Source organism: Bufo gargarizans, chromosome 6, assembly GCF_014858855.1.
Source record: "Bufo gargarizans isolate SCDJY-AF-19 chromosome 6, ASM1485885v1, whole genome shotgun sequence".
In the NCBI taxonomy this organism is placed as follows: Eukaryota; Metazoa; Chordata; class Amphibia; order Anura; family Bufonidae; genus Bufo; species Bufo gargarizans.
In genome coordinates, this window is record NC_058085.1 from 56,908,698 (window position 1) to 56,923,959 (window position 15,262).

General features: G+C 43.4%; 1 protein-coding gene across 1 annotated transcript in view; it reads left to right on the top strand.

The window, feature by feature from the left end:
* The window catches only part of LOC122940300 (phosphatidylcholine transfer protein), a 32,282-nt gene that overhangs the window by 3,585 nt on the left and 13,435 nt on the right, over nucleotides 1-15,262 (top strand). The window contains exon 2 of the mRNA XM_044296903.1: nucleotides 12,905-13,022. Coding sequence (XP_044152838.1) covers nucleotides 12,905-13,022 — 118 coding nt within the window. The remainder of the gene's footprint in view (nucleotides 1-12,904; nucleotides 13,023-15,262) is intronic.

Sequence of the window (15,262 nt, forward strand, 5' to 3'; positions counted from 1 at the left end):
TTGGTCACATGAGTTTTCTGAGACTTGCTCTCGCTGTGTAATTCCAGCCTAAGGCCTCCTGCACACGACGGTATCCGTTTTGCGGCCACTGTAAAGAAGCCTGTTCTGGTCCACAAAACGGACAAGAATAGGACCTGTTCTATAATTTGCAGCCTGGCCATGCGGACGGCACATGTGACATCTTTGTTCAGTCTGTATTTTTGGGGCGGACCCCTAGCAATGAATGGATTTTGTGTGCGAGCCACAAAAAATGCAGATCGGACACGGGCCAACAATATGCTCGTGTTCATGAGGCCTAAGGGTTCGGCTACACGGCGACATCTGTCACAGAAAAGTTGAGCAACATTTTTTCTAATGGTAGTCCATGGTGTCGCAATGCGACGTGCTGCGACTGCAACACGTTCACCGTTTATTGCTCGGTCATGCAACTTACCACCCAAATTAATTTTACCTCATTTTCTTCTCACTAATAGAGCTTTCATTTGGTGGTATTTCATTGCTGCTGGTATTAATCGAAATTTACTGGTTTTTTTTGTGTTTTTTTTTGCAAAAAAATGACTTTCACTTTAAGTTGTAAAATTTTGCAAAAAAAACAACATCCATATATAAATTTTTCACTAAATTTATTGTTCTACATGTCTTTGATAAAAAAAAATGTTTGGGTAAAAGTTATAGCGTTTACAAACTATGGTACAAAAATGTGAATTTCCACTTTTTGAAGCAGCTCTGACTTTCTGAGCACCTGTCATGTTTCCTGAGGTTCTACAATGCCCAGACAGTAGAAAAACCCAACAAATGACCCCATTTCGGAAAGAAGACACCCTAAGGTATTCTCTGATGGGCATAGTGAGTTCATAGAACTTTTTATTTTTTGTCACAAGTTAGCGGAAAATGATGAATTTCTTTTATTTTTTTTATTTCCTTACAAAGTCTCATATTCCACTAACTTGTGACAAAAAATAAAAACTTCCATGAACTCACTATGCCCATCATGAAAAACCTTGGGGTGTCTTCTTTCCAAAATGGGGTCACTTGTGGGGTAGTTATACTGCCCTGGCATTTTAGGGGCCCAAATACGTGCAAAGTAGTTTGAAATCAAAATCTGTAAAAAATAGCCTGTGAAATCCGAAAGGTGCTCTTTGGAATGTGGGCCCCTTTACCCACCTAGGCTGCAAAAAAGTGTCACACATGTGGTATCGCCGTACTCGGTAGAAGTTGGGGAATGTGTTTTGGGGTGTCATTTTACATATACCCATGCTGGGTGAGATAAAAATCTTGGTCAAATGCCAACTTTGTGTAAAAAAATGGGAAAAGTTGTCTTTTGCTGAGATATTTCTCTCACCCAGCATGGGTATACGTAAAATGACACCCCAAAACACATTCCCCAACTTCTCCTGAGTACGGCGATACCACATCTTTGACACTTTTTTGCAGCCAAGGTGGGCAAATGGGCTCACATTCCAAAGAGCACCTTTCGGATTTCACAGGGCATTTTTTACATATTTTGATTTCAAACTACTTCTTACGCATATGGGCCCCTAAAATGCCAGGGCAGTATAACTACCCCACAAGTGACCCCATTTTGGAAAGAAGACACCCCAAGGTATTTCGTGATGGGCATAGCGAGTTCATGGAAGTTTTTTTTTTGTCACAAGTTAGTGGAATATGAGACTTAAAAAAATCATCATTTTCTGCTAACTTGTGACAAAAAATAAAAAAATTCTAGGAACTCGCCATGCCCCTCACGGATTACCTTGGGGTGTCTTCTTTCCAAAATGGGGTCACTTGTGGGGTAGTTATACTGCCCTGGCATTTTAGGGGCCCAAATGCGTGAGAAGTAGTTTGAAATCAAAATCTGTAAAAAAAATGCCCTGTGAAATCCGAAAGGTGCTCTTTGGAATGTGGGCCCCTTTGCCCACCTAGGCTGCAAAAAAGTGTCACACATGTGGTATCGCCGTACTCAGGAGAAGTTGGGGAAGGTGTTTTGGGGTGTCTTTTTACATATACCCATGTTGGGTGAGAGAAATATCTCGGCAAAAGACAACTTTTCCCATTTTTTTTTTTATACAAAGTTGGCATTTGACCAAGATATTTATCTCACCCAGCATGGGTATATGTAAAATGACATCGCAAAACACATTGCCCAACTTCTCCTGAGTACGGCGATACCACATGTGTGACACTTTTGTGCAGCCTAGATGCGCAAAGGGGCCCAAATTCCTTTTAGGAGGGCATTTTTAGACATTTGGATCCCAGACTTCTTCTCACGCTTTCGGACCCCTAAAATGCCAGGGCAGTATAAATACCCCACATGTGACCCCATTTTGGAAAGAAGACACCCCAAGGTATTCAATGAGGGGCATGGCGAGTTCATAGAAATTATTTTTTTTTGGCACAAGTTAGCGGAAATTGATTTTTTTTTTTTGTTTTTTTCTCACAAAGTCTCCCTTTCCGCTAACTTGGGACAAAAATGTCAATCTTTCATGGACTCAATAGGCCCCTCACGGAATACCTTGGGGTGTCTTCTTTCCGAAATGGGGTCACATGTAGGGTATTTATACTGCCCTGGCATTTTAGGGGCCCTAAAGCGTGAGAAGAAGTCTGGAATATAAATGTCCAAAAAAATTTACGCATTTGGATTCCGTGAGGGGTATGGTGAGTTCATGTGAGATTTTATTTTTGGACACAAGTTAGTGGAATATGAGACTTTGTAAGAAAAATAAAAAATAAAAAATAAATTTCCGCTAACTTGGGCCAAAAAAATGTCTGAATGGAGCCTTACGGGGGGTGATCAATGACAGGGGGTGATCAGGGAGTCTATATTGGGTGATCACCCCCCTGTCATTGATCACCCCCCTGTAAGGCTCCATTCAGACGTCCGTATGTGTTTTGCGGATCCGTTCCATGTATCCGTGGATCCATAAAAATCATACAGACGTCTGAATGGAGCCTTACAGGGGGGTGATCAATGACAGGGGGGTGATCAGGGAGTCTATATGCAGTGATCAGGGGTTCATAAGGGGTTAATAAGTGACAGGGGGGGTGTAGTGTAGTGTGGTGCATGGTGCTACTTTACAGAGCTACCCGTGTCCTCTAGTGGTCTATCCAAACAAAAGGGACCACCAGAGGACCAGGTAGCAGGTATATTAGACGCTGTTATCAAAACAGTGTCTAATATACCTGTTAGGGGTTAAAAAAATTGCATCTACAGCCTGCCAGCGAACGATCGCCGCTGGCAGGCTGTAGATCCTGTCTCTTACCTGCCGATTCTGTGTGCGCGCGTTTAAAGGAAGTCTCGCGAGATGACACGTGACTGTGCGCAGAGCTGCTGCCTCCGGACCGCGATCCTGCGTTAGGCGGTCCGGAGGCGGTTAAAGGGGTAATCACATCTCATAAAGTGCTGGCTTATCACTAGGCCCCCACTGATCCTGAGAAAGAAGGGGCTGCGCAGTGCTGCCCTCCCGGGGTCTGACTGTAGTTCCTTATACAGCCAGGTGAGGTGCCGCCGTGCAGACAGTAACAGTGAGGGGCTGGTGGGACAGAATCGGGACTGGTGGGACCTGCCACTGATCAGAAAGTGATGCTGTATCCCTTTAACCAACTGAGTACACAGCTTCCCCATTGATTCTTTCTCTGATGAGAGTCCAGCAGTCGGACCCCCAAAGATCAAGTATTTATGGCATAACTGATGGATATGGATGCATTTAATCAACTGTTGTTACCATGGTTACTGGTAGATTCTGATGTCCGGCAGATCCCAGGGTGACAATGTGACAGGGTCTGCTATCATCGATTTCATTTTCATGTTCTCTTACGTCTGTGTTCACACAGATTTTGCATCTTGCCCTTTTGACCCAAAGACGAGCGCTCATCCCTAAGAAAAGGGATTATCTGTCTTTTAGAATTCTGATTGGAATAAGCTGCTTTCCTGCTGCTGATCTGTCAGACGGTGCAGATCTCGGGGTCAGCTCCTCTATCGACTACCCTGCCTGACCTTCCCGCAGCCTCATGTCACCTACAGTGCCTTGAAAAAGTATTCACACCCCTTGAACTTTTCCACATTTTTTTCACGCTACACCCACAAACTTAAATATATTTTATTGGGATTTTATGTGACCAATCAACACAAAGTAGCAAGTATGTATATTCCGACAGAACAGCCTTCCGGAATTTTCCGGATCCGCCACCACTGCCTCATGCAAACAGAATTCCCGTCGTCCCCATTAGGTATAATGGGGTCAAGCGTAGATCCGGCTGCATTACGGCAAAAATGCTGGGAATCGGCTGATTCTTTGCAGTTTGCCAGCTCAGACGGCCCGATCTCCGTGCTGCAGATGTCAAAGTGTGTATCTGAATATACACTTCACTATCAGAGGTTCTCCATTTAAAGGGAACCTGTCATCAAGTTCATGCTGCCCATACTAACGGCAGTATAATGTAGAGACAGGTGAGTTGATTTCAGAGGTCTGTCATTTATAAGTTAAAAGTAAGTGGTTGTCGAGAACCAATATCACAATCATTGCAGACTGGGCCTGGAAAAGAGTCCCGGCCACCTGAGAAGAGTCATGGTTATTCATGAATTCCTGCTCTCCTGCCCACCTGCTGATGACTGACAGGCTTCTACCTAGTTTTCTCCCTTTCTCTCTAGGAGAGAACTGCCAATCATCAGCAGATGGGTCGAGGAGAGCAGGAGATTAGGAATAACCAGGACTCTTCTCAAGTAGATTTGACTCTTTTCAAGGCCTGGGCTGCAATGATTATGAGACTGGTTCTCGGCAACCACTTACTTTTAGCTCATGAGTGACACAGCGCTGACATCAGCATTTCTTTCCGTATTTTATGCTGCCCTCAGTATGGTGAGCATAAAGTTGATGACAGGTTCCCTTTAAGAGTAGGAGGTCCAAACTAAAAGTGAGAGGTCTGCTACCAAAGTAGATATGTACCGGTGATTGACTACACAAGGGAGGAGAGCGTGCTCCAGAAATTTGGTTTCTTTCCTAGAAGAGCTGATACGGAAATATTGGACAGGAGGAACTCATATACTTCTATTAGTATCCGTTTGGGATTTAATTTTCCTCCGACATGAGATTGAGGAAAGGAGTTGAATTGCGATAGGTCGCCCATGGGGCCCAGAGTGTCCTAAATCTAACGCGACTATCCCTTCAATATCGTATATTTGGTTCAATTTATGCAACCATTGAGGTATTGCGGGGCAAGAGGTCGTTCTCCATAGCGTCTCCATGACGTCGAAGAGGTCAATTTTGACATGGGAAAAATCTGCAAAGTGTACATGAGATTTGTGTCATCTCACACACTTTGCTGGTACTGAAATACGCAGTGGTTTTTCCTCATGGGAATCCGTGTGGAAAAATTGCACATATTCCACAATGTGTGAAGGTAGCCTAAGGGTGCGACCGGACTGCAAGGATGGCTGCATGAGGGCCACCCGTTCTCCCCTTTGGCAGCACGATTTGACAGTAAAAGTCCCATGTCTGTCTTCTGAAGGTAGGTGGAGGACACTGGGCAATCATCCCTTTTGCCTTCCTATAATCCAGGTGTGTACCTGTTAGGGATCGACCGATATAGATTATTTTAGAGCCGATACCAAAAAACTGTGAACTCTCAGGCCGATAGCCGATCATTTATACCGATATTTTATATCTCATAATATATATTATATTAGTTGGTAGTCACTGAGGTGGTGGAAATTTGCATTTGACACTAGTACATTATACAGTACAGACCAAAAGTTTGGACACACCTTCTCATTCAAAGAGTTCTCTTTATTTTCATGACTATGAAAATTGTAGATTCACACTGAAGGCATCAAAACTATGAATTAACACATGTGGAATTATATACATAACAAAAAAGTGTGAAACAACTGAAAATATGTCATATTCTAGGTTCTTCAAAGTAGCCACCTTTTGCTTTGATGACTGCTTTGCACACTCTCGGCATTCTCTTGATGAGCTTCAAGAGGTAGTCATCTGAAATGGTTTTCACTTCACAGGTGTGCCCTGTCAGGTTTAATAAGTGGGATTTCTTGCCTTATAAATGGGGTTGGGTCCATCAGTTGTGTTGTGGAGAACTCAGGTGGATACACAGCTGATAGTCCTACTGAATAGACTGTTAGAATTTGTATTATGGCAAGAAAAAAGCAGCTAAGTAAAGAAAAACGAGCGGACCGCCCCAGGAGAGGAAGACCAAGAGTCACCTCTGCTGCGGAGGATAAGTTCATCCGAGTCACCAGCCTCAGAAATCGCAGGTTAACAGCAGCTCAGATTAGAGACCAGGTCAATGCCACACAGAGTTCTAGCAGCAGACACATCTCTAGAACAACTGTTAAAGGGGTTGTCCAGGTTCAGAGCTGAACCTGGACATACCTCCATTTTCCCCCTGGCAGCCCCCCTGACATGAGCATCGGAGCAGTTCATGCTCCGAAGCTCTCCTTTGCCCTGCGCTAAATCGCGCAGGGCAAAGGCATTTTCTGAGTTCCGGTGACGTACCGGGGCTCTCTATGGGGCTGACAGGAACCCCGGTGACGTCACCGGCACTGATGGGCGGGATTTGGCTCTGCCCTAGCCAGTAAAACGGCTAGGGCAGAGCTAAAGCCCGCCCCTCAGAGCCGGTGACGTCACCGAACACACTGCCGGGCGGAAGTTACCGCCCGGCAGTGTGTTATTGTAAACACAAGAGCCTGTGCCCTGCGCGATCTAGCGCAGGGCACGGGAGCGCATCGGAGCATGAGATGCTCCGATGCCAGGCTCAGGAGGGCTGCCGGGGTGAAAATAAGGGTATGTCCGGGTTCAGCTCTGAACCCGGACAACCCCTTTAAGAGGAGACTGTGTGAATCAGGCCTTCATGGTAAAATATCTGCTAGGAACCCACTGCTAAGGACAGGCAACAAGCAGAAGAGACTTGTTTGGGCTAAAAAACACAAGGAATGGACATTAGACCAGTGGAAATCTGTGCTTTGGTCTGATGAGTCCAAATTTGAGATCTTTGGTTCCAACCACCGTGTCTTTGTGCGACGCAGAAAAGGTAAACGGATGGATTCTACATGCCTGGTTCCCACCGTGAAGCATGGAGGAGGAGGTGTGATGGTGTGGGGCTGCTTTGCTGGTGACACTGTTGGGGATTTATTCAAATTTGAAGGCATACTGAACCAGCATGGCTACCACAGCATCTTGCAGCGGCATGCTATTCCATCCGGTTTGCGTTTAGTTGGACCATCATTTATTTTTCAACAGTACAATGACCCCAAACACACCTCCAGGCTGTGTAAGGGCTATTTGACCATGAAGGAGAGTGATGGGGTGCTGCGCCAGATGACCTGGCCTCCACAGTCACCGGACCTGAACCCAATCGAGATGGTTTTGGGTGAGCTGAGTGAAGGCAAAAGGGCCAACAAGTGCTAAGCATCTCTGGGAACTCCTTCAAGACTGTTGGAAGACCATTTCAGGCGACTACCTCTTGAAGCTCATCAAGAGAATGCCAAGAGTGTGCAAAGCAGTAATCAAAGCAAAAGGTTGCTACTTTGAAGAACCTAGAATATTACATATTTTCAGTTGCTTCACACTTTTTTGTTATGTATAGAATTTCACATGTGTTAATTCATAGTTTTGATGCCTTCAGTGTGAATCTAACAATTTTCATAGTCATGAAAATAAAGAAAACTCTTTGAATGAGAAGGTGTGTCCAAACTTTTGGTCTGTACTGTAAAGTAAATGTAAATTATAAATTAATAAAGCCCTTAGTTGGTAGTCAATTTATAATTTACATTTATAATATACGGCAATTTTCACTCCATTCCCCCATCTCACTGACTTTATTAACTCCTATCAGACCTCAGATCAGACCTTTGTTATTAACCCCTTCAGACCTCAGATCAGACCTTTTTTTTATTAACCCCTATCAGACCCCAGATCAGACCTTTATTAACCCCTATCACCCAAAAATTGAACCACAATCTTCACAAAGTGAAAATCAAATTTTTTTTTATTGACAATGTGTAATAAGTACATGCATAGTAACAAGAGGCAGCACAAACCACCAAGCTTTTGCCCTCATATTTGCCTCTGTTGCAGCTTTTGCCCGGGGCTTACTGCTTACAGGCGTCTTGGTGCTTTTCATTTGCATTATCCTTTTCCCTAGTTTTGGTGTGCTGACCTCTCGGCCCCCTCTTGGGTCCTTTTCCTCATCCTTGTGTTCCACCTTTGTGCTGCCTCTTGTTACTATGCATGTACTTATTACACATTGTCAATAAAGTTTTTTTTTCTATTTTAAGTTCGTGAAGATTGTGGTTCAATTTTTGGGTGATATTGGTGGCTCCACATATTTTCGTGATTTATTTCTGTCCGGTAATAATTGGGTGGCCTTTATTAACCCCTATCAGACCATTATTAACCTCTATCAGACCTCAGATCAGACCTTTTATTAACCCCTATCAGATCTCACCTCTCCTGCGCCATGGCTCCTCTTTATCTCCGGGTCCAGCTTCTCGCCCCCCTGTGTTTTCCTGCCCACGCTGCACTATCACCTGACAGCATGCAGCGTCAGGTCATAGTGCGCGCACCACGTCCTGACGCTGTAATGGAAGCGCTTACTAGTATTTGCTTTATACGCATTATCGGTATATCGGCAAGGTTAGATGCCGATACCAATAATGTACAAAATCCTGACAATCGGCCAGTAATATCGGTACTTCCGATAATCAGTCGATCCCTAGTACCCATATAATAAACTGGCTGCGTATACGAGATATACGACCTCCATCTTTAGTTCCTCACTACATCTTTAACTGGAAAAAGTCAATAATAATAATAAATTATTGAAATAAGCCTATATTAGGAGTATTTCAGGTGCAGATTGCGGCACCACAGATAGTTGCGTTGCTATCTGCGACTTCTCCCCGCTCACGCCAGGTCTAAAAAAGTGGGCGTGGCGTGAAGGGGACGAGCCGGTAGGCCCGTCTCATTTACCATTTTATATGCCTGTTTTGAGCGTAAAAAAAAGTCTAAATGTAAGACAGCTCAGAAGCTGTCTTAGATTTAGAACCTGCCGGAGGATCCGCCGAAGTTATGAAGAGGCCGGCGCCAGCTTAGGGGTTTATTAAGACCGCAGTCTTAATAAATGTGCCCCAATGTATTTTTGGTGAAAAAGGACAACGGCAAATTCAACTAAACGAAAAAAGCAACAAATGTAAAATTATGAAATCCTGGCTCCTAATAAATCAGGACCTTGGAGTTTCTCTGTAGGTGCGCCATCTGTATAATTTAACCCTCCTAAAGGGTTGAATTAAGGGATCTGAAAAGACTGCAATATCAAAGGATGAAGTTTAGGTTAGGGAAGCAGAACCTCTTGACTTCTGCTGTGTAGATGTCCTATTTCTTGGGCTGTTCTTTCCTTTGAGGAACAAATATAGAGAATGCAAACATACAGGTCATCCTGGTTCGTGTGAAAGGGAAATGGGAGGGAAAGTAATGATTCATTATAGGTTCTCAAAGTCACGGCCGGGAATCCTCCGGTGATGCATGGATTTTGGAGAGTCTTCTGAAGATAGTCTTAAGATCTTCTCCAGAAATAGACGTGCACTTGGTGCTTCTTTCCATTATTTAACATTTACCCCTGGAATACCATACTGTATTTGGCAAGAGGAAAGAGATATAGAAACCTGTGAACGACTGGGGCTATGCAGTTATGTAGACTATAGTCTATAAATGTTATATTGTACTTTTATCATATTCAGAATTGTGAGCCACCTGCACATAAACCTTCGCTGTATAGCTTTATGGTGGTGTCATCATGATGCAGAAAATGTTGAGTTTCTGTTGATGTAAGCACCAGGGAGTAGAAAAGCTAATGGCTCCTATTTCCTGAGCAGAACATTGAGTCTATGGGGCTTTCTGGGATCGGTTCTTCTGCAGCTATGGTACTCATCTATAGTACTGATGCTGAAGGAGATTTAGACCAACCTCCTTCAGTTATATGTTCTTGGAGCCAACAACTCCTGAGGTCCTAACTTGTAAACTTTAAAATAAAAAATATCCCACTCGCTTGTCCGCAGTTTCACTGCTGCTTTTTTGCAGGCCCCTTCCAGTCCCCACAGGATCGGGAAGAGGCTTGGTCCTAATCGCAGGCCTTAGCAGCTTGAGGGATTTGTCACAGCTGTGATGCTACTTCAGCAAGAACTCAAGTTACATAGAGGCTAACACAGTTTTCCCTCATTTTTGGATCCTTCTGATCCTCAGCTTTGTCATGTGACCAACACTCTAACTATCCAAATAACACAGCATCTTATATGTGGACAGGAAGTCAGTTTCTCTATGTATTCCTGTGGGAGCCTCTATGTCATTTTCCTAGGAATGAATAGAGAACTAACTGACTTTCTGTCCTGTGTCAGTTGGAGATCAGAGTGTTGATCACATGACACAGCTGAGGATCAGAAGGTTATAACTCACAAACAGTCACTAGTAAGAAGATTACTGTCATGATCAGTATGGGGGGGGGGGGGCTCTACACTGAATACAGGAGGGAAGAGGAACAGTAACTGGGCCTTGAAAATAGGGAAGAGACAGGTCACCTCCTAGACAACCCTAATCCGGGCCCTGACTACCTATCAATATGAATAGACCTAAAAGGCAGGAATATTCATAAGCAGTATACCTAGGCCCCGATTTCCTATAAGGCCCTGGAATAAGTATAGGACCAGAGACAACCCATTCCTCCCCAGATGGACGAATGGAAGTCTCTGTCTCGGGCCCAGATACAACAACAGGGAATATAACAAACGTGACACTTAACTTCTGTAGAGATGGAAGAATAGGAACACCAAAGAGGCTCTCGCACCAGCTCAGTCAAACCCAAATGAAGCTATTAACCGCATAGTCAGAAGGGTGGGGTGAGACTATAAAGGGTAGAAGTAATGACCACTGAGCAACAGCTGAGAAAAGGGAAATGGTCATTAACCCTATCAACACTGAATCAAGAGAAATCAAGGAGGCAGTTAGGCTACTTTCACACTAGCGTTCGGCTGTCCGCTCGTGAGCTCCGTTTGAAGGGGCTCACGAGCGGACCCGAACGCTTCCGTCCAGCCCTGATGCAGTTTGAATGGATGCGGATCCGCTCAGACTGCATCAGTCTGGCGGCGTTCAGCCTCCGCTCTGCTCGCCTCCGCACGGACAGGCGGACAGCTGAACGCTGCTTGCAGCGTTCGGGTGTCCGCCTGGCCGTGCGGAGGCGTGCGGATCCGTCCAGACTTACAATGTAAGTCAATGGGGACGGATCCGTTTGAAGATGCCACAATATGGCTCAATCTTCAAGCGGATCCGTCCCCCATTGACTTTACATTGAAAGTCTGGACGGATCCGTCCGAGGCTATTTTCACACTTAGCTTTTATATGCCTAATATAATGCAGACGGATCCGTTCATGAACGGAGCCTCCGTCTGCATTATTATGATCGGATCCGTTCAGAACGGATCCGATCGAACGCTAGTGTAAAAGTAGCCTTAGATTCCTCCACGCTCAGCCAATCTCCTTGATTTCCTGACATCAGTCACCTGAGGGACCGTGACAATTACCTTCACTACCGATTACATCATGGACCTTTCTAACAGGTCAAAGAATACATTTTTTGTTGGAGTGCTCCTTTAAGAGTAAGTCCTAGAACATCCTGAAATTTGATGAAGCTGTATTTTTTTCAGTGTTTTCCCTGTACCCTAGCACATGTTCCCAATTTGCTCTACATAAATCCTCATACAGCCAGAGTGGAGAAATTATGAATGTCAAAATGTAAGAAGGCGAAAAGAAAATCCTTTGGATCCTAAGGGCCAGAAATGACCTGGTCCAGAAGCATGACCATTATAGGTAACTGTAGGCATTCTTCATATCAGAATGGGATGATAAAAGTCAGGATTACTAAACTGTCTTCTGTTTTTACTTACGGAAAATTCTGAAAATCTACTAGGGTTTCAACTACTGTTTGACTTGTTCTGGCAGCACTTCCTTTACACGTTAATCAAACTTTATCTGTTTAAAAAAATAAAAAAAATGAAATTATTGATGTATTTTCAAGAAGATGCAAAAACGTCCAATGTCATCGGATTGTCTGAGAAAATAATATAAGCCAAAGCTGCTGGATTTCATAATCGGCCGTAATTGCAGGTTCCATAAATGTCTGCACTAAATCTTCCTATTTACGTCAGTACATTCGAGAACCTCGAAAAAGCTGCTGGGAACCTAAAATTCTTGTACTGCTGTAGTAAAACAACATGCAGGTAGAACCGCTGTACGGAGAAAAAAACTGTGTGGAAAATGCATGCAAAAACATAAAACATTCAGATTTCTAATCTAGAAAATTAATTCAGACATTTTTTATCAACTGAATTTTTTTGTGCTCGATGGATGTAGGTTAGGTAGAACGTTTTGCATGGTTAGGCCACCTTCACGTGGCAGTATGTTGGTTGGTATTTTCTGTCGGTTTTTGTAAGCTAAAATCGGGAGGGGAACAAAAACACATACTGTACACATAATTATTTTTTTTTTTTTACAGGGGTTGTCCCATCTGGACATGTATGGCATTTCCATAGGATATACCTCTAGCAGTGGTGCCACAGCCTTCCCTAGACCATGTCATGTCAAATTCATCAGTCACGTGGCATAGGTGCAGCCCAATCCCGTTAAAGCGAATGGGGAGGAGCTGCAATACCAAGCACAGCCACTATACAATGTATGGCGCTGTGCTTGGTGAGCTGAGAAAAGGCTCCGGTGCCTTCTCAAACAGCTAATCGGCAGCGGTTACCGGGTGTCAGAACCCCACTGATCAGATACAAATGATCTATCCATTTTGTAATTAACTCTGGTTTCATGCTGTTGTCCTGTTTTATGATTGCATTTTACAGAAAACGGGCCTCTATGAATATAAAATCTACGGTGGTCTGGCCGATTGTCCAGCAGAGCTTTGCGCCGATGTGTACATGGATTTGGATTACAGAAAGAAATGGGACCAGTATGTAAAAGGTATATATTCAGAACCATGTTAAAAACAACATAAACATGACAAGATAGAACCAGCCGTGTACCTCACATGGATCCAGAGATCTCCTCAGTCATTGCTCTGCTAGATTTATATGAAGCTGTTAGCTCAGGGGGAGTGTCCTTTCTGCTGCAGCTTAGAGGGAGATGAAGGATGAAACTGAGCATGTGCGACCATCTCAGTGAGCAGGACAGAGAAATAAGAAAAAAGAACAAAAAGCAGGTGGCGCCATACAGATACATTTTTATTGAATAACTATTTACTTGCATCCAGTTACAAAAGGATTCAGATCCAGGTGCTGGTTTGAAAACTGTAGAATATTTTTTGTGGGACAACCCCTTTTAAGGGGTCTTCAGTGTGTTTTTTTTTTATCTATCCTCTTTTTTAATCATGAAAAGAATGCTTTTGCTTTACCTTTAAAAAAAATCTGCCAGCCTTCCCCCTGTATTAATTTCAGCTGCACTCAGGCTGTACATGACCCCCGGCCGTGCCAGGTACGAGACTCCTACATTCACAGGGAGTGTGTCCCAGCTGAGATAGATAAAATCCTTAACCTTTGCAGATTTTATATCTTCTTAGATTTATATTTTATTTTATGTGAAACTCTCACGCCTGCCCTACAGTCGTGCTGATCATTTTCCATGTGTAAAAATGTATTTGCATTGTATTGTGCTGTGTCACATAAAAATCCATAATCAAATGTCAATGCTTCCTTCTTTCCATTTGTGTGTACTTGGAAGCCATAGGACGATAAGTAACACATAGCAAACTTGCTACTGCCCCCTGATGGCCAATATAATAACACGGTTGTGAAAGGCAATGTATCATTAGTAAATTACATATTGTTATTATGAGATTTTTATTTATTTATTATAAACATATTTTTTTTTTAAATAGCTTTTTTTCATGTTTTCGTTTCGATCATCCCTAAAAAATCTAGAAATATTTCAGCCTTCACGCTGGCCCTTAGAGCAGTCACAGAAAGTTGACACTTCTTACTTTCTGAAACTCACTTGTCAGCTTTGCTGTATGACCTAGGTCAGAATTGGCAGAGTCGTTGCACCCTCATTAGAGGGTGGGTGAGTAAACCCTGCCATACACATGAGATAACGATCTGACTCGTTTGTGTGAGTGATCGCACCAGTAGTATTTTAAACTAAACTGGCCAGCAGAGTTCCTGGTCCTTGATCACAATAGCAAATGATCGGCCGATCATGCCATACACGTATAGTTGTCAGACAAAGTTTTCCATCCTGTTTGACGCATTTTTAACAGCCTAAAGTCAGCCATTGTGAAAGATCGTTTGGGCTAGTTTTTCAAGGGATGGTTAATGGTTTTGTCTTGTATATGCCCAGCTTTAATTACAGCTCCATAGTATTGATTGATTCCTAGATAAGGCATCATAGCAACACTAACAGTGCACAGATTAGGCTCTGTATCTCCCCTGTCCATCCCTGGTCGTGGAAGGAAAGGGGGTGGATTCCTTCACTTCTCTAAATGTAGAAAAACACATTAGATTTATGATGGTGAATCTGACTATTTTGGTGGGGCTGGATGACCATCTGTTGGGAATTAAAAGTTTAGCCAATGTTCGTCTGTAAATGTCGGATGTAGAAAAAAACGATCAGTCACGTGGAATGCCCGATCCCTTTCTTCCATGGAGATGAGCCACAAAGAGAGATTTCTGGCAACAGTTTTATTGCCTCTCCCCACTGAAAACACATGGATAAAATGAGCATACATGGACTGTATTTTTCAGACTATAAGACCCACCCCAGGTTTAGACAAACAGAAAAAAAATAAAAAAAATATTTCTCTGTAAAACTTCCCTGGTTGTTTAATTAAGTGGAGAGGTCAAGGTCATTAGCTTTGAGGTCTAGAGTAGAGGGAGTTAATAGTTTTGGCCAACTTCTGTTAACTTAATTTTGTCACAACTCTGCTATACACACACACAGCCTGCTACATACACCCAGCTCTGATGTATATACACTGCCTGTCCCCCAAAAAAAGTCGCCACCAAAAAAAAAAGCCTATAGCTTTGATTACGGCACGCATTCGCTGTGGCATTGTTTCGATAAGCTTCTGCAAGGTCACAAGATTTATTTCCATCCAGCATTGCATTAATTTTTCACCAAGATTTTGCATTGATGATGGTAGAGTCTGACTGCTGCGCAAAGCCTTCTCCAGCACATCCCAAATATTCTCAATTGGGTTAAGGCTGGAC